At 38.0% G+C, this 26231-nt stretch overlaps 5 protein-coding genes and 1 long non-coding RNA gene across 6 annotated transcripts; 1 reads left to right on the forward strand and 5 right to left on the reverse strand.

The window, feature by feature from the left end:
• The first annotated feature begins 430 nt into the window (after positions 1 to 430).
• On the forward strand, positions 431 to 1546 carry LOC113755611 (ENTH domain-containing protein C794.11c-like). Its single transcript, XM_027299582.1, has 4 exons — positions 431 to 537; positions 650 to 772; positions 885 to 1046; positions 1129 to 1546. Exons 1-4 carry the CDS (start codon positions 431 to 433, stop codon positions 1544 to 1546), a joined length of 810 nt encoding a protein of 269 aa, XP_027155383.1.
• A 300-nt stretch (positions 1547 to 1846) lies between these two features.
• LOC113761324 (actin-like) lies at positions 1847 to 5328 on the reverse strand. Its single transcript, XM_027304270.1, has 5 exons — positions 5152 to 5328; positions 3930 to 4002; positions 3374 to 3767; positions 2217 to 2830; positions 1847 to 2131 (listed from the first exon to the last, which is right to left on the reverse strand). Exons 2-5 carry the CDS (start codon positions 3987 to 3989, stop codon positions 2066 to 2068), a joined length of 1134 nt encoding a protein of 377 aa, XP_027160071.1. The 5' UTR covers positions 3990 to 4002; positions 5152 to 5328; the 3' UTR covers positions 1847 to 2065.
• Positions 5329 to 7973: 2645 nt separating this feature from the next.
• Positions 7974 to 11690, reverse strand: LOC113761823 (very-long-chain enoyl-CoA reductase). The gene is made up of 4 exons (XM_027304970.1): positions 11301 to 11690; positions 11133 to 11172; positions 8959 to 9713; positions 7974 to 8382 (listed from the first exon to the last, which is right to left on the reverse strand). The coding sequence occupies exons 1-4, from the start codon at positions 11367 to 11369 to the stop codon at positions 8314 to 8316; spliced, it is 933 nt and encodes a 310-aa protein (XP_027160771.1). The 5' UTR covers positions 11370 to 11690; the 3' UTR covers positions 7974 to 8313.
• An 804-nt stretch (positions 11691 to 12494) lies between these two features.
• On the reverse strand, positions 12495 to 13259 carry LOC113763125. The gene is made up of 2 exons (XR_003467306.1): positions 13058 to 13259; positions 12495 to 12883 (listed from the first exon to the last, which is right to left on the reverse strand). It is a non-coding gene; the product is annotated as an uncharacterized LOC113763125 (long non-coding RNA).
• Positions 13260 to 16748: 3489 nt separating this feature from the next.
• On the reverse strand, positions 16749 to 18707 carry LOC113763943 (CASP-like protein PIMP1). The gene is made up of 3 exons (XM_027307942.1): positions 18420 to 18707; positions 18069 to 18201; positions 16749 to 17024 (listed from the first exon to the last, which is right to left on the reverse strand). Exons 1-3 carry the CDS (start codon positions 18587 to 18589, stop codon positions 16821 to 16823), a joined length of 507 nt encoding a protein of 168 aa, XP_027163743.1. The 5' UTR covers positions 18590 to 18707; the 3' UTR covers positions 16749 to 16820.
• Positions 18708 to 20967: 2260 nt separating this feature from the next.
• On the reverse strand, positions 20968 to 25075 carry LOC113764016 (heat shock cognate 70 kDa protein-like). Its single transcript, XM_027308046.1, has 2 exons — positions 24824 to 25075; positions 20968 to 22870 (listed from the first exon to the last, which is right to left on the reverse strand). Exons 1-2 carry the CDS (start codon positions 25035 to 25037, stop codon positions 21102 to 21104), a joined length of 1983 nt encoding a protein of 660 aa, XP_027163847.1. The 5' UTR covers positions 25038 to 25075; the 3' UTR covers positions 20968 to 21101.
• Between the last annotated feature and the right edge of the window lie 1156 nt (positions 25076 to 26231).

Genomic DNA, 26231 nt, shown 5'->3' on the forward strand with positions numbered 1-26231 from the left:
ACTTTATTGACTTGGAGCATCCATAGTAATAACCTCTAGATCCTGATTAGAAAAAAAAGGTCAAAAAAAAGAGTTGCATTTACCATAAAGCGTTAGCCGGGAAGCAGACATTAACGTAAAGACAAGCCAAGCCATCGAAACTGACATATTCACTTCCAGGTTGATATGGCCGTATTTTTTCTGACAGTTATCGTCAAAAGTTTAGCATTTTAAATTCTTTTCTATTGGCATAAATTTACTTGTAAAGCAACTTTATGTACCTCCGATTACATGTGCAAATCCACTTTATAGATTAGTTGATGTTAGTTAATCGTTTTTGTAATGGAGTAGTTGCATTTCATTCCATGTTACGTAAAAGACTTGAATGAGATCAATCTTTAAAGGCTCATTTCCATTACATAAATGATTCGTTAATCTTGAAAAGACCGACATGGATGGTCATTTCTTGCATGAATTCAAAAGGCAAGCGTCGTTCTTCTTCAAGGACAAAATCAAGGTTGCCCGATTGGCTCTTCTTGATGTTACACCAGCTCAACTGTATGGTTTTATTTGTATGCCATCTGTAGATAATATATCTTTTTTTTTTCTGCCGTTTTAGTCTGTTCGATTAATTTGGCTTGTCAATTTCTTTTTTTTTTTGGGCTGAAAGATCGACAGAAGAAGCCACAAATGGAGATTCCTCAGCACCGGACGCACGTACGATGAGACTTATATCACGTGCTGCCTTTGAAGTTGATGATTATTGGAGAATCGTTGATGTTCTGCATAGAAGGTTTCTCCGTTGGTTGGCTAAATGATTTTGTCTGGCTTTGCATAAGCTTCACAAGTAATCATGCAGAAGTTCTTTATATAAAGGAGTTCTACGCGTCTTTGATTTGATGCAGGTTGCAGAACTATGATAGACACAATTGGCGAGCGGCCTACCAGGCGATGATATTGCTGGAACACCTCCTCACGCATGGACCAGCAAGAGTTGCAGAGGAGTTTCAAGGTGATCGAGATATCATCAGAGAGATGGCAAATTTGTCTTACATAGATGAGAAGGGGTTCGTTTAATTAATCCCGTGGCTTGTTGTATAAAGCAAATAAGATATGATTATTGGAGCTATAAAATCATCTCCTATGCAGGTTCGATTGGGGATTAAGTGTGCAGAAAAAGGCTGAAAGAGTGCTGAAGCTGATCAAGGACGGGTCATTTCTCAAGGAAGAAAGAGCAAGAGAGCAAAAATTAACAGTGGGGATTAAAGGGTTTGGGAGTTTCTGTGAACGATCAATCTTAACAGATGAGAGTTCGAAATGTGCATATTCCGATAAATATTTGAGATGTCATTCTCACTTTTGTGAACGTCAAAGCACTGAAGATGCTCTGTTGGCTGCGGACGACGAAAGGGTTCCAAAAGCACAGGAGATTCGTAATAAGCACAGAGATTCAACAACCGAAAACCCACCACAAAATTCCAACGGCAACAGAACCTTTGAAGAGGATGATCATCCCTTCTACAGCAAAGAAGATCAAGCTCTAGTCTCCCTGCTTTCCTCAGGGTGAAATCTTTGATCGGTACTTCTTAAAAGGAAGTCATGTAAACACTATGATTTTGTAGTTGACATGTCATATCTTTTGGTATTATATAGCAGAATCAGAGTTGTACGATAAGATACTGTCTTATGCTTTAAAAAAGTGAAAATCAGGTTTTATCTAGAGTTAAATCAGTTCAATGTTCACGGTAGGGAAAAGTTTCGAGTGAAATCCCAATCCCAAAAACAAACAAAAACCAAGAGGCAGGGCTTCACCAGATCTATAACCAGTGTCGATGCCAAAAAAAAAGCTCGCACATTCTCACAGAGAGAGAGAGAGAGAGAGAGAGAGAGATCAGATAGAAACAGTTGAAACTTCTGCATTGAACACAATAAAACAGTCGGAACATCCAGCAATCAACTCCTCGCCATCTCAAGGCTATCAACCCAGAATGAGAATCACAAGTTAAGAGAACAAAGCTAAAATATAATCTTGCAAGCTGCATATCTGACCCGCTACTAAAATATCATTCAACACTTTCCCGCAAAATTAGAAGCATTTTCTATGCACGATTGAGGGACCAGATTCATCATATTCTGACTTTGCAATCCACATCTGCAAACAAAGCAAGCAAAATATTAACCAAAGAATTCCTAATTAAAGCAAACAATCATCTTGTTTTGTATGTAAGGAAACAAACCTGTTGGAAGGTGCTGAGTGATGCCAAGATGGATCCTCCAATCCAGACACTGTACTTTCTCTCAGGTGGTGCCACCACTTTGATCTTCATGCTGCTGGGAGCTAATGCTGTAATTTCTTTGCTCATCCTATCAGCAATGCCAGCAAACATTGTAGAACCACCACTGAGTACAATGTTTCCGTAAAGGTCCTTCCTTATATCAACATCGCACTTCATGATGGAGTTGTAAGTGGTTTCGTGGATTCCTGCAGCTTCCATTCCAATCATTGAAGGCTGGAAGAGGACCTCAGGGCATCGGAAGCGCTCATTACCAATGGTAATCACCTGCCCATCAGGCAATTCATAGCTCTTCTCTACAGAAGAACTAGTTTTTGAAGTCTCTATCTCCTGCTCATAATCAAGTGCAATGTATGCCAGTTTTTCTTTAACATCTCTCACAATTTCCCGCTCTGCTGTGGTGGTGAAAGAGTAACCACGCTCAGTGAGGATCTTCATTAGGTGATCAGTGAGATCACGACCAGCCAAGTCAAGACGGAGGATGGCATGTGGCAAGGCATAACCCTCATAGATGGGAACGGTATGGCTGACACCATCACCAGAGTCCAACACGATACCTGCAACAAGATCACGACAGCAAAGCATTGGTTTAACATAGAAAGAAACCACATCTGATATTCATGACCTTTTCTGAGAATTTCCTATTGACTCTAAAGCATCCAAAAGCTGGTCCCAAATAGATTTATGAGAATTCACATGATTACACCGCAAAAAATTCTCTACCAAAAACATTCAAAATTATGGCATTTTCTGAGAGAGACTTTTCACAGCATATCTGGAAGGACATTAAGGAGGTATTCCACAAGCAGCACTTTCTTTTGCTATCCAGATAACATATTTGGCCTGGACTTTTTATGTTGTATATACATTAGCGATCTATAGCAGCTAATTAGTGTATCCTATAACATATGCAGTCATGAAAATTTTCAGATTTATTTCCAGATTCCTTTTTTTTTTCTTTTCACATTCTTCACTCCATTTTTTTTTTTGGGTTGGGGGGGGGGGGGTTGTGGTGGTGGTGGTGGAGGGGTTGAGGGATTGGTTGAAGACATTTAGAAACCAAAAGGCGTAAATCAAATGCTGAAAAACAAAATGCTTACCTGTTGTCCGACCACTAGCATATAGGGACAGAACAGCTTGGATGGCAACATACATAGCAGGAGTGTTGAATGTCTCAAACATTATTTGAGTCATTTTTTCACGGTTAGCCTTAGGATTTAGTGGTGCTTCAGTTAAGAGGACAGGGTGCTCTTCAGGTGCCACACGAAGCTCATTGTAGAAAGTGTGATGCCATATCTTCTCCATGTCATCCCAATTGCTAACAATACCATGCTCAATTGGGTACTTAAGAGTCAAAATACCTCTCTTTGATTGAGCTTCATCACCCACATAGGCATCTTTCTGGCCCATCCCAACCATCACACCAGTGTGACGGGGGCGACCAACAATACTTGGGAATACAGCGCGTGGAGCATCATCTCCAGCAAATCCAGCCTTGAAAAATCAAAAGAGACAGTAAAAAAAATCATAAAAAAAAAATTGACACTGAAGATGAGGGATAGAGCACAAAAGAGGCTCAAATCACCAAGGAACATGATCGTAAAAGTTGGAACTCTAGTTCTGCAATAAGAAATACCAAAATAAATCCTGTAGTACCTTAACCATTCCTGTCCCATTGTCGCACACAAGTGGCTGGATATCCTCTCCTTCGGCCATCTTATACTACCTCCTGTACAAAATCACAGCTTTCTTAAGACAGTACACTCCTACCAGATATTCTTTTGTTTCCGTATTTATCTTTTCCCATTCTATAAATAAATACAAAACTATTTGAAAGAAGCAGTTTAGTAGAATAACGAAATGGTTTTATTCGACCCTCCCTCCTTTCCATTTTGCTTCCAGTACGGTATGGGCTGGGAACTCAGGAACCTCATAAGGAGGACTGGAAATAACAGAATATAGAATATTATACACTGGATACAATGAACTTTATCTTTTTTGCTACTTTTTTGGGAGGAAGTAGATGATCCAACGTGTCACGCACAGAAAAAATGAATAAAAATTCCTGAATTATGACATAAAAATAAAATGTGGAAACAAATATTAGAGAGTGAAACACATAAAACAGCTCAAGTTTAAAAAAAAAAAAGAAATTTTTTTAAGAAAATAGCTATCGCATCTCATCAAATACATGCAACATACAAATATACATAAAAAGAGAGGAAAAAGAGAAGAAAGAAAAGGAGTGAGCTTCAAAAGAACTGAGAAGCACATCCATGTACAATTCTGCACATAATCATCATGTAAACACAAAATACATTCGAATCAATTTTACTTTCGACATTAAAGAAAATGGCAATGAATCGAATGCCACAAGTTAGATCGGATCAAAAAGCATAAATAACACAACCAAAGGCTCACAATTATCAAAAAATTGTTCATTAATCACCCAGTCTTTCTCGAAAAGACTCAATAAAAATGCTATTAAGGCACAGAATCCACATATCCTAAAACAAAAATGCAAGCAAAAGATCCATTAAAACCACAAATAGACTACCATTTTAGCGACATGCATTTCGCATTTCACCCAAAAACTCGACGTTCCACAAATATATGCCAATCAATACTAGCATAAAAAATCTCTTAAACACCACATCACGGCGAGAAAAGGAAAAAAGAAAACATAAAAATTAATTCAGAAACTCGCTTATGCATAAGAAATGTGATCTCAGCTGGATTAATCAGAGATCAAGAGCTACACCGTACAAAAAAAGCCAAATGCAAAATGAATTAAACAACAAATGCACCGATTCAAAAGTCTAAAAAATCAAGATATAAAATGAGGAGCAATTGTGCAAAATGAAAGGAAATGGTATACCTTTTCGAGTGCGTAAAACAGATGATTGAGGGCAAACGAAAAGGAGATAATAATAGAACAGAAAATGGTGGGTGGAGGAAATGGCCTCCTCCTCCTCCTCCTCCTTAGCACTGTGGATTTGGGGGAAAAAAATGTACAGCTAAATGACTTGCGCTCCCGTGTTCTCACTTGGGAACTGAGAAATTTGAGGGATTATATTGAGGAAGGGCGACGAATCTGGACCGTTGGATGGCGCCCAAAACTCCAACAGTCTGGATGTGCGGACAGGGATGACACGTAGCGATCGTGGGGGCTATAATTTCTTCCTCTTCTTCGTGGTGTCCACTGCCGCCTCCTTTTCCGCTTTTTCTTTCATTTTTTCTCTCTTTTTCCGGTTCCCCTCAGACCCCTCCCACTTGCTACATATTAGTACCAGTAAATCAATTTATTATTATTATTGTAATAGTACTACTACTATTTTTTGCTACTAATATCTCTTTCTATTCTAATTGTATATCCTATTTTTAATTCGGAGCTTGGAGATTATCTCCCAAAAACATTTTTTATTTTGATTTGGACGTTGGTTTTAAGTTGACGGTGGGGAAATGATTGGGATTTAAAATGGACTAGAGACAGAAATTAGTTGAACGTGGCCATGTTAACGTACTACAAAATTTCTCAATTTCAAAGAGGGAAATGAGGGAGGTGAATTTTGAGAGGCAATTATTACGGTTTTGTTTGTGGATATTAGTCAATTTCTCCGGCAACTATTTTGTGGCTATTTACTTGCTACATCTATGGACCTCACATGTCCTATTTGGAAGTCGATTTAATTAAATGCCCTTTACCTCCTATCTAATGGGAGGCTCTCTCGACCCATCAAAATTTGTTGCATCCCCAAAACCAAAGCATAAATAATAGTAGTAACAACTAACAAGCACCTCAGAAACTACTCTGCGAATTCTTTTTCATCTTTAGTGGAGTAGCTTTTCTGTGAAATAAGCAACTCTTTTTTGGACAAATGCTGCATTACAATTTACACTTGCATTATTATCATTGGCAATCTCCTAACATTTTTTTTTTTTTTTGTGTCTAGAGGTTTCTCAGTTTACATTAGTGGGGATAACAAATGGTCTTTTTGACAATTTGTGAATAGTAGCATGTTTCTATATGTCATATATGCTCCTCCTACCGAATTACATTGTATGACCGTTTCTTGGTTATACTCAATGTGGGGAATGAATATGATTGAAACTATTGATTTTCCGGTCTCGAATGGATAAGTTGATGAGATAAAATTCAAATCCAACAAATAAAAATTTGATAAAATAAAATTCAAATTCAACTGTTTATGAATAAAACCCAAATACAACACTATATTTTCATCTCAAAATGGTGGAACGAACAAGAAAGAAAGATCAAATTGTCTTTGCGCGCTGGCATTGGGGAATGCGCTTTCCAAGTATATAACAACCTAAAAGATAAGATGACACGTGTGATGTCTTGAAAAATCTAAGGCCCTTTCTGTGACATTAATATGGAGATGCTAAATCCTCTACTTTGGTAGCAAATGTGCATCATGTAATAACAACCTGAGGTGGATCAGAGACGAGCCTTTTCCTCATTCCATCTCAACACAGTTGTCGGCACTTTTTTTTTTCTATTTAATTAAGGGCCTGTTTGGAAGTGTAGATTTTTTAGCAAGTTTGTATAAAACTAGTTTTTTAACAACTTTTGTTATAGGAATTCCAAAAAACTTCTCAAAGTTTTTTACCTACACACTTCAAAAATCTAATACACAAAAAATTTCCCTTCAACTTTTCTTCTTTTTCCTCCCTCACCCAACCCACCACGCCAGCCACCACCTCCACCACCTCTCCCGGCGCCGGAATAAGTTTCCGGCGCCGGTCACCTCAAAAGTTTTTTTTTCTGTCCCTCTCCCCCCCTCTCCTCCCCTCCCCTCTTCCCCTCTCCCTCTCTCCCCCTCTCCCTCCCCCGCCACCCTTCCCCTCCCGCTAGTTGCGATCTGGTTGCGCGACCAGATCGCAAAGGGAGAGGGGAGGGGACCAGATCCCCCTCCCCTTTTGCAGTCTGGTCGCAGATCACAGCTAAGGGAGGGGGAGGGTGGCGGGGGAGGGAGAGGGGAAGAGGGGGAGAGAAAAAGCTAAAAAAAAAAAAAAAAAATCCATGGTCGGCCTTCCTCTGCGTCGGAGTGCGAGGGAGGGAGGAGAGGGAGAGGGGGAAAGGGTGGCGTGGAGGAGAGGGAGGGGTGGCGGGGGAAAGGAGAGGAAAGGATGGTGGCAGAGGGGGTGGCGGGGGAGGGAGAGGAGAAAAGCAAAAAAAAAAAAGTTTGTATGTGTTTGCAGAGTTCGGGAGAGGGAACAGGGGAGGGGGAAGGGGAAGGGAGAAGAAGCGGGAAGGGAGGAAGAAAAAGAAAAAAGAAAAGAAAAAAGAAAAAGAAAGGAAAAAAAAGGAAAAGAAAAAAAGTTTTTTCATCCTACAAAGGTCCCGTTTGGCCTCCAAAGTGGCTTCCTTGAACATTTTTCAGTGATTATTTCTACTACAGCCTCCACATATTTGTAAAGTGCACGTCCATGTGATTGCCAAATCAGGGATCAAGAATCAGCGTAGAGCCAAGATTTTCATGCAAGGAACTAGCGCAACTTTTACACCTGTACAATGTCCCATGGCTTAATCATATCTGCTGTTGTTGGATCATGGATGATGAACTTGCCTTTTGATCTTTGGACACTTGACAATAGCAACAATCAACAATTGGAGCCGCACAAGTATCCAGTACACACGCATACGGTATATTGCTATGGAACCAGCATATCAGGGCGTTTAAAACGATAAGCAGGAGAAATATGAAATACGATCAAAATTCTAGAAAAGATAAACATGAAAGTACATATAATGATTGAAAAGTGGTGCTAATGACATTGACAGCAAAAGTAGCACCGACCATTCAGAGGTTAACTGCAACCAAAGATGGTTCTAAGGAAAGAAATGAAAGGAACAGTACCACATTTCAATTGAAGCTTGACACAAAAATGAGCAAAGGTGAAAATATGATCCATCTTTTGGATCAATTTAATCTGAACTGACTGCGCACAACCATTAGCACATCCGACCAAACTCATTATCTCATTGCTTGAGCATCACTTCTGGCCTGCCAATCACTTACAGGAATGGGGGCAATATCACCCATCTTCGAGGATACTTGGGTCTCCCGTCCTTTCCATCAAATAGCTGCAAAGTAAAGTGAAAATGAACATCAAAACAAAGTGAAGAACAGACTAACACGAGTGATCTCAATTCATTACAATTACACTGGTAGTGAATGTTCTGTCAATTTCTCTTTTTTTCTTTTTTTTTTAAAAAAAAGGCTCTACAACTAGATAGAGAGTTTGGAGCGATAATGAAATTGAGGAATAGCTTCACACTGCAATGATGCACAGATTTATTAAAGCAACTACAGTGACTACACAAGCCACCAGATGAATAACTTAGCAAAATGGTCAGATTCAGATCATTGGGGAAGTTCATACTAGCAGACACTGAAAAGGAGAGATTCTGCTATGGCATCTTGTGCATGTATTTCAAAACAAAATTTACCCACAGTAACAGCAAAAGGTTCACGAACAAGACAAATAGTTTAGTGATCTAAGAAGCCGGTGATAGAATTGTACATTTACATGCATAGGATTTTAATTTTTTTAATCTTCTATCAATTAAATACACGTCTCAATATGAAGAACGTTTAGAAGTCTATCACCTCTGGATATACACAAGTTTGGATCAAAGTAAGAACGAAAAGAAGGCTACCTTCCTCAATCGTCTGTGCTTTGCAAGTGCCCAGTTAGTCATAATGGCAGCTGCAACAACCATGAAAACATAGCCAGCTACAGTTTGCGTTGCAATGTTGAATCCCAGCCACTGGTAAATTTCTGTGGTGTAATTGGCACATGTAACGATATTGAAGAGGAAGCCACGTGGGATTTGATATCCTCCACTACCATCAGCAGGACGAAGCTTTCTCAACAAAATATGGCAATAGAAGTTTGCCAATTGACAAGCCAACCCGATACCAAAGCCAATCTTCACTTGGAGATCATTAACAGGCGTGTAAAGTGGGTGATTGACATAATAAGCAATATAGGAGCCAAAGCTCCAGTAATAAGCACAATTACGGAAGACATTTGAAAGTGGGGAAGTGGCATGGCTGAAACGGTGCACGAAGAATGTTTCCATGATACGCTTGAAGTAGTGGAAACACCAGTAGTATAATGCATATGTCTGAACAGGGTGGATGACACGCTTGCCTTTATAGCCGAAAAATTGATACACATTGAAGAAGTAGAAAAGAGGATAAAGAATAAGAGGCCCCAAGTATTCCCAGAAGAAAAGTGTGCTGTAGGCAACCTGTGGACCTAGGTCCTTGAACGCTACAGTCAACTCATTTGTGCTCTCACCAATGTACTCTTTGAGACTCTTCTTGTAGTGAAGAATGGTAGGCTTCTCCTCGGATCCAGGTGGGAGAAGGAGGGTGAGTCTTTGTCGAGAAGGATAGTATCTCTTGGCTGTTAACAAAAATGAGCTTAATACAACACCTCATATGGATTAAGGAACAATTACCAGAAACAGAGAGACAAAACAAGCTACAGACACGTAGTTCAGGAAAAAAAAAAAAGAAAAAAGAAAAAAACCAAAGCAAGGAGCAATTCAAAGAACCAATGCTGCAAACAGTCAATGAGTTTCAGATGATGCAATATGGGGATGTTCTGGCACTGAAGAGCATTGTCACCAAATGATCAGGAATCATGATAAAAATTTGAATCTTGAAGCTCTAAAAGTAAGCCTTAATAATCAGAAGTGCATAAACTTTTTTTTACCCTTTAATTTGTGTAAGTTGACACTGGAATATCTCTAAATGCGCTACACAATTCTACAGAATGGAAAAGCAATTGAGAAACTTGATGGCACTAGCCTCAAAATTAAAAAATGCCCACATTGTCACAGAATCTGTGTGCTGCTCAAACATCCAATGCAACTAAAGTTCATGAACGATCTGAAGATAAAATCTTCCATATTTAACAATATAAACATCAAAATTAAACTCATGAATAGCGTAGCAACTATTCACAACATTATCGTACATGCACAACTGTATGCATTTGCTTTGATCTTTCGCAATTGTTTAGGCTCCTGACAGTGAGGATTTGATACTATGAGAAAGAAATGAAACATTTCATGGTTACTAGTAAAGAACAACGCTTGGAAAACTAAGTTCACTAAGGAAAGCCCTGTACATTTGACAGGGTTCTGACAGTCTTCACAGGGGAAAGTTTGGCCACTTCACCTCACTGCCGTTGTTCAATGAGTCCATAATGCTCATGAGATGAACCCGATAGGCGATAGCGGAGAAACTTAAGATTCAGATCACTATAGCCTATCAATAAACCTCAGATTTTAGCTTCACGAAAGGGCCATCTGCCCTCGATCTTTACAAAAGAGGCAAGCGAAAGTGTAAGAAATCTCAGAACTTTCGCTCCTTCCCACAGTCAATTATAAGAAAGGTTCAAACTGGATATTTCTATCCATTCAATTGAAAAAAAATAAAATCGAACGAAAACACGGCTAATTGACCCAGAAGAACCTAGTAGGATTGAACAATAATAGCATACTGCTTGTAATAGTAAAAATAAACCGTGCCAATGTCGAGAAATGGATATGTTTGGATTTTGTACTATTTTCAAAAATTTATTTGCTTGCATGATCAACCTATTTTCCAAACATTTTTTTTATCTCTAGTACATCACATAAAAAAAATGCTATAATATCTACTATCCAGGTATAAAAAAGAGGGAAACTTGCAAGAACAAGCAGACTTGCACAGGCACTCGTAATAACAAACACGAATTCAGCTCAGATTATAAACCTCGAAAATAACGAAACCCAAGAAAGCAAAGCAACGTGAGAAGCATTTTCTACTGACTTACTTCGCTTATGGATTGCCTCCTGAAGATCAGCAACAGTAGCCTACAAGGACAGAGCCCAAAAGCCATCATATTTTCTCTCAATTCTAGTGTTGCAAATAAAAAAGACGACCCCTTTTAGCTAAATTGAGAAAATAACAAGAGAAGAAGAGGACGAATAGAATAGCATACGGAATCATCGAGGTCAAGGCCACCCTTTACTAGTTCTCTGCCGCTACGTGTAACAACCGTCACCTTCATCCTTCAAAGAGTAAGCCTCCGACAGACACAGCGAGAGAGGGTACAAAAGTTCTGAGAGGTGGAACGAAGATCTGAGGATCGCTGGTGTTTCCGGACTGGGGATGGGTTATAAATATAATAATTAATTATAAGGGTACTGAAATGTTTATGACGATGAAAAATGCTGATGGGGGTGGGGGCGGAGCACGTGAGTTGGCAAATGAGTGGGCGTTGCCTTGAGTCTAATTTCGATCCAATGGCAGTTATTAATGGCGTGTGGTTGGGAAGTAGATAAACAGCCCATTCGCACCGATGAACCACCTTCCCGCTACCGGTCCTATTCTGGTAGTACTACGCCACTACAGTTCACGAATATCTGAAAACAGAAAAATCCTCAATCAATTCATGGGCTCTTTCCCTGATTTGACTACCCTGTTACAACTTTTAGAGCAATCAATTCTGTTACTTCGGATTATTGGACCAGATACAAGAATTATTACACACAACAGCCAACTGGGACTACAATTGTTCCAGTGAGGATTGTGCGAGGGAACTACTAGGTTCATTAACTAATTCAATAGAATTGGACTTGGCAATACTCAGCACCGCAAGTGAACAAATTATATGTATGCAAGTGGGATTAAGGCCCTATATTTTGAAGAAATGTACTCTCAAGAAATGACTTGACGAACCGCTGGAACAATCCAATTTGCTGATTCTTGTCATTTCTCCAACCCCTAACCTTTTAAGGAGAGATTTGAAAGGAAGTATGTGGAAGAAAAAAGCAGTTTTAGAATCGGTATTTTCTTCTAAAATGACTTATCATTGGCAGTGGCTATTATGTTCTTGCATTTCTCCTAAGTTAGATATTCTGAGATTTATTTTTTGCTTCACACAAAATTTTGCGCTCGGTGGAAAAGAACAGGGTGGGATTGCCAATTACTCCGGTTTGTCATGGGAATGGCATATCAATTAGTATGCAACATCAACCATGCATATTTAATACAAACAGTTGATTACACGTGCAATTTGCTTGTAAGTATCAATTATATCTAATTTGACAATAAAATACGGCTGAATTTACTTCAATTTTTCCTTTGCATAACTGCTAATATTAGTAAACAGTAGTCGCAAAGACAAGCCAAATACTACACTAAAAATTATTGCAAGGATTTGGGGATTGAGAATGAGCTCAAAGACAGTTGCAGTTCTCCATCTCTAACTTGATGTGGATTATTAACATGCCCTAGACACGTCACGAAGAGATCAAACTTGAACCGAAATTCAAATACTAGAAGACAAGTCCCCACCAAAAAAAGGAAAAATGGGGATCCAAATCACAGTGGAACTCATGAAATTGTATATACTTAAAAAAAGTTTCAAATGTATAAATTTATGAAGCACCACTGCTGGTACTGGTAGTGAGTGACTCCTGAATTACACCTCAACAGACAAGTGAAACTGGAAATTCATCAGTGTTTTTCCACGGGTTCTCGTTGAGCCCCATCAACGCTTTTCTCAATTGGAGGCAAAGTCTGCAAGCTCACCAGCAAACTACATTAGAGGCTAACTTCACAAAAAAGGTCCCAGTTAAAAATACTAGTAAAACTCAAGAGGAAAGTTTCGCACGGTTCGTCTGGGCATTTTATCGAACAGTTGTACAGCTGTGTGAGTATTTAGAGGGAGAGAGAAGGGGGGAAGGGTGTTACCAGATCAGGCTTAAATATGTTGTGGACGACCGAGGCACCGGCGAGGAGCGAAACGATCACGACTGCGCACGACCAAGGTAACGACGGCGTTCCAGTTGGCGGTTTCCCCCCTCCAAATTTCTGATTCATTTTCCACTTCCCAAGTTCGCAATTCCCTTGTACAAGACGCCCTCCAGTCGGAGTCGCCAGAAAGAGCGTTATACACTTGAATGCTTGATAATTATCAGGCCCATTATGATAACAGATGTCTTTCCAGGAGCCCAAACGTATATTCTTTGGGATGTGTTCCCAACGGCCAGATCAATGTCCAATGTCCTCTATCCGTCGGGATAAATCTGTGCTTGACTTCCCCGAAACTCCTCGCGGCCCAAAATAAACTGCACAAAAGAAAATGTCAAAGTTTTGCTTTATTTCGCGAGGAATAATTTTTTTTTTCTGTAAACAAACCGAAGCAAAAAATTTTTTTTTTTAAAAAATCACAATAACCCGTGGAGCTAGTTCGCAAAAGTTTTTCAAATGTATAAGCATTTATCTTTTCGAATAATGTTCTTAAGATAGTTTTCTTCATAATATTAGATAACTTTATTGCACAAAAAGAAAAATAAAAAAAAGAACTCTCAGAATTTAGATGTTAATTTGAATTTAAAATTCAATAGTGATGGTTTATATTGTTAGTATATATAAAATTTACTCTAAAATAATTTTACTGGATTCAACCATCTAGACTTTTTTGCTGGTTTTTATTTTTGTGCTACTCCGTAGTTTGGAGATGTGACAGTTTCTTAGGCCACAAGAAACCCCAAACATGCATGCACCACCGCGTCCAAAACACGTAATCCTGGTAGATGAAAAAGGAAATCACTGGAGAATTTCGCCACAATTTAGCTGCAAGTTTTTTTCATTATTTACACAAGGTTCACAATACACGTCAACTCAATTACCTCATCAATTTTCCTCCATAAATATACCAGAGCCAGGAGGGCATACTGTATCTATCTACATATTCTACAGCCTGCAAAATACAATCAACTGCTGGAAACTGTCCGTATAAATGTAAGTTCTTGAATTATTTTTCATATATGATAATAAGCTTCGTCGTCTTTGTTTACCAATAGTCCTTAGGCACATCATCCTGTGGAGTTATATGAAGTGGTTGCACCAAAATAGGAGTTTGTCCTCTGCGAGAAGAGATCTATAATATATGAATGACCCTGAATCTATTCAATTGCAGTATTTTGCTATCCCGGAGTGCGTAGGAAATAGGAAATGGCTGGATTATCTGAAACACGCAATTACTATTATTATTTTTTAAATTTCTCCTTCTTTTTTTTTTTTTGTTCTTTTTGAACATATTAAGCTTAAGACCCCTAGAAGAAAGTTCAGAGCCCGATTACTTCTTTCTTCTCTCTTGTATTTGGAGTACATTTGCATTTTTCTGCTGAATGCCTTTGAATGCTTTTAATATTGTCAACGCTTCTATCAAAAAACTGAACCCTGACAATTCTTTGATTGTCTTTTTTTTCTTTTTTTGCTGTTTTGGTTCAAATTTAAGGAACATAAACATATATGCACACTATAATCTACATCCTGAATATATTTTGACGTAATGGAGCACAATATCTTAAAGAATATCAGTTAGAATAAAAGATATTGAATCTGTACATATTTTTTTCTTTAAAATAAATTGGCAATCTATACATGATTTTGCTTTTAAAATTGTTACAAACATGGTAAGGTGTTCTCTTTTGCTTTCGCTAAGCATGTGGGATTTTTTTTTTTTTTTCTATGTTGTATGATTGAAAGGACACAGACTTAATTTCCTGTCTGAAAGAAGAAAGGATGTTTAAAATACGATATACTCTAGGTCTTTCTTTACTCTTGAATTGCTGGAATGCTAGTCTTGCAAAGTAAAGGTAATAATAAATTTTAGGGTAGTTAAAGAAGAGACCGAGGTCCTCAAGCGCTAAATATGAAGTCGTTGGTTCTTACTATTAAAGTAATTTATTAGAGCTTATATGCAGTTCAACTGTATTGTTATAAATTTTTGTGAAAACAACGAAAATGCGTTTTGTATCCTAATATAGTCTACCTAACAATTTAAAAGTAAAGTAGATGAAAACTTCCGTTTGTTCAGATATATTCAACAACGGTTGGTGGATTGAATAATAACGCGGACGTATTCTAATGCAAAACTCCTGCAAATATCTAGAAGTGGATCTGTTGTACCTAGTCGCTACCTGATTAGTCCTCTTATTCTGTATTTTCTGTGGGAGCTAGGGCAGAATAATGATCAATGTTTGCGCGTTAATCTTAATTTATACTTGCTGTACCTTATGTCCGATTGCCCTTTAATTTTATACAGAACGCAGCTATAACCCAAACAAATTTGTTCCATATTTCGGTCAATGGCTTACTCTCTGCCCTTGGTTGCACCAAGCAACTTCATTCTCAAGCTTAAAATTCACTGCTCGAAATGCGAGAATAAGCTGAAGAGGATGCTGCTAAGAGCTCCGGGTGTTCATTCTGTTAGCATAGACGCAAAGCAAGGAACTGTTGCTATCTCAGGCAATGTGGCGCCTTCCACAATCTTGATGTTGCTTGAAAAGGGAGTAGGCAGAAAGGCGGAGCTTTTGTGGGAGCAAAGCCCTTCTGCTTCCTCTACTTCTTCAAAGCTAGATGGCCAGAATTTAGAAATTATAGCGGAATCGAAAGTGTTTGATGAACGATTTAATGACCCGAATGTGGTAGCCCAATTGGAGCGACTGTCAGGAATCCAAGGGTTGAAAAATATTCAGGTAACCTATTCCAAGACCATTAAGTTGAGCTTCAAGGGTGAAAAAGACGATTTAAGTGACAAAAATGTGGAAGTTACTGCTCGGGACCAGGGTAGTGGGATTTTTTGTGAGGCTTCTGCGTCGTGTTGCGGTGGCCGTAATCATGGTGGTGTGAATAGGAATGTGCACGGAAATGGAATTGGCGGATGCTGTGGAAATCATGCGGCTGGTTATCCCATTGCTTCATATGTTTGCCCTGTGCACAGTTGTGACGGAAATTCCTACTGGCCGCCACATGCATGTGGATCTGTACCTCGACCGGCTCCGCAACCACCGTGTCCTGGTTATAGTCCATCAGCCCCGCCTCTGGGGACTACTTATGATACCCCGCCTCCACCGCCGCCACCAGCTTCAATGGGCTATTCGTACTTTAGCCCTTTCAGCGATGATAACCTTTCAAGTGGCTGCAACATCATCTGATGCTAAAATACTACTGCGCATACATATTATGAGGCAGCTCAAAGAATAACGAGCACATGGCCAAACTCCAGCAATTGGCGCATCTATTCAGCTTGCTAATCATTTCTTTTCTTAGAGAAAGATATTTTGGCTTGAATTGATGTTGTGTCATTAATTTGAGTCTGTAAAATATTCCAGCGGTTTGTACAAATTATAACTTTGATTATCTGCGTTCCTCCATTTTCATGTAATTTCTGAGAGTCTTGCTGCAAGATGTCAAAATATAAATGTGTGACTATTCTTCCACAAGGCTAGTAAAAGCTTCTTTTTCGGTTCTCAGTCAGCCGAAACATTTAATCGAGTTCACTAAAATGAGAGTCAATAAAAAAAAACATAAAAAAACCGATTGCTATTAATTTTTCATGCACACATTAATTTGGAACCGTGATATACAATAACTTGGTGGAAAGGGGAAATAGTACTGCAAAATATTTAATCCCAAATTCTGCTGAATTCGATCTCTGGAATGATTAAGCTCTCTTAGGGAGAGAGAAAGCTGAGAAAATCGACGATATTGCAGCGAACAAGAATCCTAGTAGACAAAGGCTGGTGGCTGCATCAGCCTTGCTTAAGAATTTATCAACCCCAGAATCACTCCGATCTACAAGTCTCTTAAAATCTTGGGTCATACCGAAACTCGCTGCAGCGCCCGTTGCAAGTACGTATGATATAACCTGGAAAGCCAATTTATATAGTTATTATGCAGTTTATAATTAGAATAATGTTCATTTTATATTGTCCTGGAGTTCACATCTTGATCTAGACTTTCTTTTAATGGCCATGGCTGTTAAAAGAAAAAGCAGGGAAGCATACGCGTATTGGACCAGTCAACCGTTAACAAGTCAGCGATGTTTCTTAATTGCATTGGTTAATTAGTCAATCAATTTCACATGTTCGGTTCACGATTTTGTTTAGGAAAATATGACCATATCAGTGGTGGATTTAAGCTGAGGGCCCCTTAAATTCTTATAGTACCTATAAAATTTTGATATAATATCAAGTGTGTCTCTTGAATTTTTTTTAGGAAGGATGTAAAAAAAATTACGTGATCCTCTAAATTAGTTCATAAGTTAAAAATTTTAAAAGAATATGTGGGCCATAAAATTTCATTTAAAGTAAAATGAAAAAAGCTTTTACATTTCAACTTATTGGTGAATATTTTTTTTTGCTTAAAAAATTAGAAAAAGAGTAAGTAAAAAATTTTAGTGTTGTTTTTGTCTCCACTGCAAATTTTTTCTGGCTCCACCATTGGACCATATTTTCGAACCCTTTTGAGCAAAGTATTTTCGAAACCTGAAAGCTAAGAAAGAACGGGAACATGTAATATCAATTCAGGCTAACTGTAATAGTATGCTTATGAAGTCCTCCTAATATGCTCTAAAAAAATGTTATGTGCCAAAATTGTATGTAATTAAAATCAGAAGTAATAGAAAGATCCATAAAATCAGTTAACTTCTTGGAATCAATCCGCTTATAGCTACTTTCTAACCCTTTGTTCAAGTATTAGGCCTACCATCTTTCCACTTTTGTTTTTTTTCTCAATCATCTATCTTATGTTATACACGTCAAATCACAAAAGTTATTACAGTAAAGAATCTTTACTCCAAATGGAGTCATTGATTTATATTTATGTAAACCAATAATACATAATTTTGTTTGTGCATTGATTGAGAAGTGGGAACAAAAGTGGAATATAAAGGGAAGAGAAGGTCATATACCTTGTCACCATAGAAGTCCAACTGAAGCATCCCGTCGCCGCCGATGCGATTTCCAGTGCTTACCAGGAAGATGGTTAGTGCAGTTTGGAAAAGAGTATATGCAAGTCCAATAACAATGGCACCCAGCAGGTACCTGCAGAACTCGAGAATAAGTTTGAAGAAGCTGAAATCCCACTAACTAGCCAAGAAACATATTTTACAAACCAAAGTATACAAATAATTAATAGTCACATGATGGTTTTTTAAATAATGATTAGTCATTTCTATGAATATCATTCATCGTTATAACTTGTAAACATTTCCGAACTTAAAATTACTACCGTGACTAGAGGTGGAGTTCATGACAATTACCGGTAGGCATGGAAATCGGTGAACTTGGTTTTGACATCACCATAATCCGTTCTTTCGGTGTAAGTGTTGGTTATGAGGATGATAACGGATATGAGCAGGCAGACGAACGTTAAAATCCTCACCAACAGGCTCACTATCGGAGAAACAGCGGTGGAAGGTGGAGGAGCCATATTTGTTCAGTCTTCCTGGCCAAGGTGGCTTTCTCGTGCTGATGGACTATATAAGTTGGTGGAATTGTGGTAGTATTGCTAGGGAAACTAATACATATAGGAGTAGTATCAAACTTTTACAACTTAGACAGCTGGTATCAATGCATATACTCTTCTGTTATGTAAACCATTCTCTTAATTTATACTACTAGACTACTATAAGTATAATGCTATCTATCATTGCCGTGCCGGAGTTGACTCTGACTTAATGATCACCTAACAAGTCGACGACTTCTTTTTCTTCGCGTACGAATGACAAAGCGCTCCATATTTTGTACTCAGCTCCCACATGCATCGTTTACTTTGATGAAAGGAAAGCTGCGGCTAATTGCTAAGCTGTTTGCTGGTAATTACATGGTTGACGCGAAGACAGCGCGAATGTCAACCTTCAAAATTAATCGAACGGTTCTACTTTTAACTTTTGTATAATTGTATGGATATATAAAGAAGAGGAATTAGCTGGCGACCAGATTGAATGCTTAAATAGTGCTTGACTCCAACACATACATCCATGAGAAATACGGAGGAAAAAATGACTTCTCATTCTTTTCCGTTTTTATTTTGTTCATTACTAAGAATGGCTCATTCAACTGAGAATATAATTTCCTACAAGAATTGGATGCAGCTATAAATGATATCGTGATTCCTGATAGACGTTTTAGCCTAGCTACATGTATAAACGGAAAGAGGAAAAAGATTTCGGGCAGGCTATGAAAAGAATATAATTCCTATTCTTTTTATTGTTTGAAAATGAATCCTAATTCTCATTACTAGCTCTATTTTTCCTACTTAAAACAGAGACTAAACGAACTATCCAATTTGTGATCGACATCAACGTTGAAACTTCTAAAGTACTATTTTATCCTTGATTTACCAAGTATATTTTCAATTTTCGCTGTTATAGTTAATATCAAAAACGTAATTAAAGGACGTTGTCATCTCATCTTAATTAGCTAGCTAAGTGAGACTTGTCACGACGCGTTTTGCACTTGATCATTAGTGGTACACCACAATTATGGAGAAGTTTATGATTTTGAACAAGAAGTTAATTTCCCCAAATTTCATTGCATGAGTACATTCAACCTCTCACACCATCAATTTACAGGCAGCACAATTTAACTATGCAAGTCAAACTGCCTATTCACAATTTGCCGTCAATTACCTAACAAAGATTCTTATAACGCTGCGGTCAACGTGGGGTGGGGCTAAAGTCAGTTAACTCCTTTCCTTTCTTGTGTCCTTGACTGGCCGAATTTTCCGGTCCAATAAAATAGACAAGCTACAGGGCTCGAGCTTTTTATCCTCAGGGTTTGAGTTTTATGGTATAGCATCCTATCTCAGAAACTCTCTTTTTGACTTTAAGAATGCGTTTGGAAGTTGGGATTTGGCAAGAAAAGAAAAAGAAATCGATAGAAATATGAGTTTTCATCATTTAGAAGTTTCTTGAAGTCAGAAAAGAAAGGAAAAGGAATGAGTTGGCCAGATCTGTTCCACACCAGAGCGGAGAAAAGTTTTTTGCCCATTTGTTGGCCGATTTGGACATAAAATAGAAGAGTGCCTGTATAATAACATTCTATATATAACGCAAGAATACATATTTTACCTTCATCTTCCTTGATACGTACGCCGCAGTTTTGGAGAAGTTTCCCAAGTTTTCGTTTCTTTGAATAGGAAGTTCCCCCAAATTTCATGGGCATGATTATATTCAATTTTTATCATACCAATCAAGAAAATCAGAAAGCCAAACTGCCTACTTATAATTTGCAAGCGTCATAAGAGTTGCGGTAGCTTCCAATTACGAGCAATCTCCTACCAAAAATAACGGAAGAAAAAAAAAAAAGAAATACCAGCAATTAGATCTCGACTGAGAGGGGTTATATTTCCCGTTTTGACCCTTGTCGTCAGCCTAAAAGTAGGAGCATGCATTACGCAGTGGTACATTTGCCCTACGTCAATCTAGTCATAGTTCTTGAGCTTACTAATTCATGTCTAACTGGGTTTCCACAAGTGACTAATCAAATCACTGGAATTTGGTCGGTGTATAATCAATTATCTCTTTTGGCAAGGCTGTAATGCCCAACTGACTGTTGAATGGATGGCACTCTAATTGGTCTGGAACCGATGTGTAATTACTTTAAAACTGCTCAACCTGATGTTAAAATGATTCTTTTGGATGATCTTTACAAAAAACTATGCTGCGCCGTTAATGCCTTACTGACATGATAAATAAGCAGAAACCAAACAAGTTTACATAGGAAAGGCTTGAGCAATACTAGCATCACAAGCGCTCCGACGTAGGGTACATTGAACTGTTCAGTAATTATCCCATTATTCAGATATACAGTTTGGCAACTTACGAAAAAGCATACAGAACCAAATTACGAGCGTCCCAGACAATGCAACGACATAAGAATTAACAACAGCAGAAAGGCAAAAAAAAAAAAAAATGCAAATTGGAGTGAGCTGCTTCTGCTCAGTCCACTTCCTCAAGTTTAAAACCAAAACCGCTACTAGATCCAGATTCAGTGAAAGGAGATCCAGATCCAGTGAAAGGAGGATGATCTTGCATGGGAACCCGTCCACCATCAGCATTCCGGTATATCTCGAGGATTATCGGGTTCCAGATGCTCTCAAGCTCGCTCCTCTTCTCCTCAAATTCATACGTTTCTGCATGCTGATTTCTTGCCAACCATTCAACGGCGTCCTCAATCTCATCCTCAATCTTCTCTTTTTCAGCCGGAGACAGCTGAGAACTTATGCTAGCGACCTTCATGGTATTTTTCATGTTGTATGCATAATCCTCTAAGTCAATCTTTGCCTTAACCTTCTTTTTGAACTGCTCATCCTCGTACTTGAACTTCATGGCTTCCTGAACCATCCTCTCGATTTGTTCTTTTGACAGTCTTCCCTTGTCATTAGTGATGGTAATCTGATTCTTCTGGCCTGTAAATTTATCCTCCGCAGAGACATGTAATATCCCGTTGGCATCAAGATCAAAGCATACATTGATCGTAGGGACTCCTTTAGGGGCTGGAGGAACGCCACGCAGCTTAAACTTGCCTAAAAAGTAGTTATCTGTTGATCTTGCTCTCTCACCCTCGAACACTCGAAAGCCAACAACGGTTTGGTTATCTAAGCTTGTATGGAATACTCTCTCCTTTCTTGCAGGGATTGGGGTGTTCCTAGGGATCACAACACTCATGACTTCTCCGATAGTTTGTACGCCCAAAGATAATGGGGTGACATCCACCAATACAAGGTCCTGAACCTTCTGGATGTTTTCATTGCCTGTGCCTCCTAAGAGTACGGCTTGAACAGCTGCACCATAGGCTACAGCTTCATCTTGGTTGATGCTTTTGCAAAGCTCCTTGCCGTTGAAGAACTCTTGCAACAGTTCCTGAACCTTTGGAATCCTTGTTGAACCACCTACAAGGACCACATCGTGGACCTCAATCCTGTCCATCTTGGCATCCCTCAAACAGTCTTTAACTGGATCAATGCACTTCAAGAACAAATCCATGTTCAGCTCCTCGAATCTTGGCCGAGTAATGGTCGATTGAAAATCAATACCGTCAAACAAGGCATCAATCTCGATTGATGTCTGAGCGGCAGAAGAAAGGGCCCTCTTGGCTCTCTCACAAGCGGTCCTCAATCTCCTGAGAGGTCTGGGACTTCCACTAATATCTTTGTTGTGCCTTCTCTTGAACTCTTGGACAAAGTGGTCCACCATTCTGTTGTCAAAGTCTTCTCCGCCGAGATGAGTATCCCCAGCAGTAGCTTTCACTTCGAAAAAACCCTCTTCAATAGTGAGAACAGAAACATCGAAAGTACCACCTCCAAGATCAAAAATAAGAACATTGATCTTGCCCTTGCAGTTAGACTTCTTGTCAAGACCATAAGCAATGGCAGCAGCGGTTGGTTCTTTAATAATACGCAATACATTGAGGCCAGCAATGACTCCAGCATCCTTGGTTGCCTGACGCTGCGAGTCGTTGAAATAGGCAGGTACCGTGATAACAGCATTCTTCACTGTGGACCCAAGGTAGGCCTCCGCAATCTCCTTCATCTTTCCAAGAACCATAGACGAAATCTCCTCGGCTGCAAATTGCTTTTCCTTCCCTTTGTGGGTGACTACAATCATGGGTTTGTCGCCTGGACCACGAATAACCTTGAATGGCCATAGTTTTATGTCATCTTGAACACATGAATCGCTGAAGCTTCTCCCAATCAATCGCTTGGCGTCTGCAATGTCAACAGACTGATATCAATTATGTAAAATGGGATGTCAACAGAAGCAGAGGCGAGCAACGACCTCAGCTCGAAGTCGGGAGCAGAAATTGTTTTCCGATGGATAATAGATAACAAAATTCTTTTTTTTTCCTTTAAAAAGAAAAAAAAACAATGTTAGAAAGCCTTGACATCTAATATGCTAGAAAACATATCAGAAGATTCAGAAAACAAGATTATAAACATTCGAGTAGCAGCATTTTTTTAATTCTGATTTGAAATACTTTTAATATCTTTTTGTGCAACTTGAGAAGGCAATTTTTGGAAACCGTTAAAAAATGAAAAAAAGTTTTCTAAGCTATTTTTTCTGACGTTGGGGAGGCAGCTAACTGCCCACCTCCAAAACATTAAAGAACGAATAGCTCTTAGTTGATATTTCCAAGGATCGAAACTGAAGTAATCTTTTTTTAGTATTTTCAGATTAATCTATAATCATTGACATTGTGAAGTATATTTAGTACAATAATTTCAACTTAGATAATCTAAAAAACTGGCCCGACCGTTTTGATTCCATTCAACACTTTTCGTTGTTAAACGTTTCAAACACTCAAACCATTTCAAAAGTCTGTATTGATGATTTGTTCGCAGTTTTTGATTTTTGGAAACCGAAAAGTTGAAAACGAACCAGAGTACATAAAAATAGTGTCTTATTGAATTTGGTTGCTTATCAATTAATGATTACCAGAAATTATATGTAATTATAATTGAAACTTTACTACTATTTTGTTAGACTTTCAAGATTGATCTAGTAACTAACTTTCAACAATATGATCCTCAACTCTCTTTAAACTTTGGAGGTTTTTTTTTTTGGTTCTAAATCCCAGAATTTCAATAAACCTGCTAAAAACAAAAACAAAAAAGTGTAAGTTTTAAAGTGGTTAAATTCCTTAACTGACTGAATTTACAATGGTTAGATTTTGATTGGGAGAACTTTTGACCTAAAAATGGAAAATCTTCCAATGATAACCACTCGATGCATCTCGTGTCATGTACACACGTGGAGTTTCGTTTCTTTATTTTTAAGTAAACTATGTCAGACCTAAAATTACTTTTGTAAAAGAAACTTTACATTACTTTTGTAAAAGAAACTTTACTTTTGTAAAAGAAACTTTACATTAAAAAACGTATGAAAATACAGATTCACAATGAAAAATTGTAGTTTTTTTAGGGTAAAATACACTTTACTCCCTATGGTTTAGCAATTTTTTATATAAATTCCCATAATTTCAAAACCTATACATAACCTCATCATAATTTGAACTAAAGTGTCAAGGCAACAAATATAATCCTCTGTAATGAAATCCAAGGAAATGTCAAGAATATACATAACCAAAATATATAAAGGTTGAAATGACTAAAATATATAAATATAATGTGTATGACGTTTTAATTCTTTATGATTTTATGTTTTACTACATAATCCATTTATGATTTTCAAAATATATACGTAATCCCCTTGCGGTTAATTAATAATTTTCAACTTCACAAATAAGTACTTTTGATATTTTAATTGATTCTGTTATGAAATGCAAATTTCATAATTTGACACTTTAGTTCAAATTATGAAGAGATTATATATAATTTTTCAAATCACAAAGGAATTATGTGAAAAAGCATTAAATCACATGGGATAAAGTGTATTTTACCCTTTGTTTGAAGAAGAATCGTGCGATGCTTCAATGAAGTTTAGCAGAAAAACCCATCAAAAATTCCAACAATATCTTTAGTGTTTTCAAGAAAAAAAAAAAGAAAAAAAAGCTCATTCCCGTTGAACATATATTGCATTTCCGCGCGTTAGACAAATATATGTAAGAATTAAGAACATAATGGTTAAGTAAAGAAGGTTGGTAACTGAGAGATAAAGAAATGAGGAATACATCGGAGTCAATAAATTTCATAAGATCTTACCAAAAACGGTGTTGACGGGATTCAAGGCAACCTGGTTCTTAGCGGCATCGCCAATAAGGCGCTCAGTGTTGGTGAAAGCTACATAGGACGGCGTCGTCCTGTTCCCCTGATCATTTGGTATGATTTCAACTCGGTCGTGTTGCCAAACGGCCACGCACGAGTAAGTGGTGCCCAAGTCAATTCCTATTGCAGGTACTTCGCCTTCTCCAGCCATTACAATCTTCCACCCAAATGATCAAAAACAAAATTCAGTTCCTGCTTCGTTGCTGCTGAGAAACAAGTTTCCTATCTGTTTCAGTTCGCCCGAGGTATACCTTTTCAGTTACCACTACAGAAGTTGCAGATTGCCAAGCTTGTAGGCTCTCTCAAATATTATGCTAATCAAAACTCTTCGCAAGGCTTTCTGTCGAAATGTGGAAAAGACGAAGGAACTTCCCGAAGCCAGAAACCAAGTTGATTTACAACGAAGGAACGAAAGAGCTCAGAATTGGGAACTTTTTTTGGTTGTTCTTCGATACACCAATGAACCAGCTGTAAACCCCTTTTAAATAAATCAAAGCAACAAGCAAAACCTACAACCAATCAGAAAACATCACAAACAAATCCTCTTGTTACTTGAGTACTAAAACAAAATGACTTCCTTAATTAATAGATAAACTAATAAAATAGCAATTAAAGGATAGACTTGGTTTAGAATCCTACATTCGTCCTCTTGGATATACTACTATATACTTCTCTCTTCCTGGTTTGAATATTCCTCTTTTATTTCCCTTAATTTCATTTTATGCAACAATTATTGGACTATATAGAAACAGAAAACGGATAAACAAAGCAAGGAAAATACTAAGTTGGCTTGCACTATGTACATATTTATATAAGTATATTGATGAGTAATGTTTGATACTATGACGAAGTCAATGGATATCTATCTACCTTGGAATGGAGTAATTAATATTTTCTTCCTCCTAACTTCCATTTTTAACAGAAAAAAAAAGGAATAATATATGTGGCTATTATACCTATCACATGGTCTGGAAATTAACCTGTGAACCAAGCTCACAACAAGTATTTGGTCAAAATTGTTTAAGGTTTATATATTCATACATTTTGTACGGTGGGATAAATAAATATGGAATCTTACAATTTTCGCATTCGAAATTTTGCCGTGTGGCGGACGCTATTGTTTTCTTAGCAGTGCAAAGTTTCTGAAGTTTCATTGCTGTAGATACCAGCATTGACTTTTGCCAAACGACCACAAAGTCCACATTCTTCTTTTTTTATTTTTCATTTCTTTTGCAGCGAGGCCAACACGCTAAGAAGCTAGCTGATTGCTGGTAGTTATATTACTGACCCAGAAAGTCAAGCATAGAACCGACTTGGAATGTTCCAGCGGCTCCAAAGGGCTCCA

Source organism: Coffea eugenioides, chromosome 2 (assembly GCF_003713205.1).
Source record: "Coffea eugenioides isolate CCC68of chromosome 2, Ceug_1.0, whole genome shotgun sequence".
Classification (NCBI taxonomy): domain Eukaryota; kingdom Viridiplantae; phylum Streptophyta; class Magnoliopsida; order Gentianales; family Rubiaceae; genus Coffea; species Coffea eugenioides.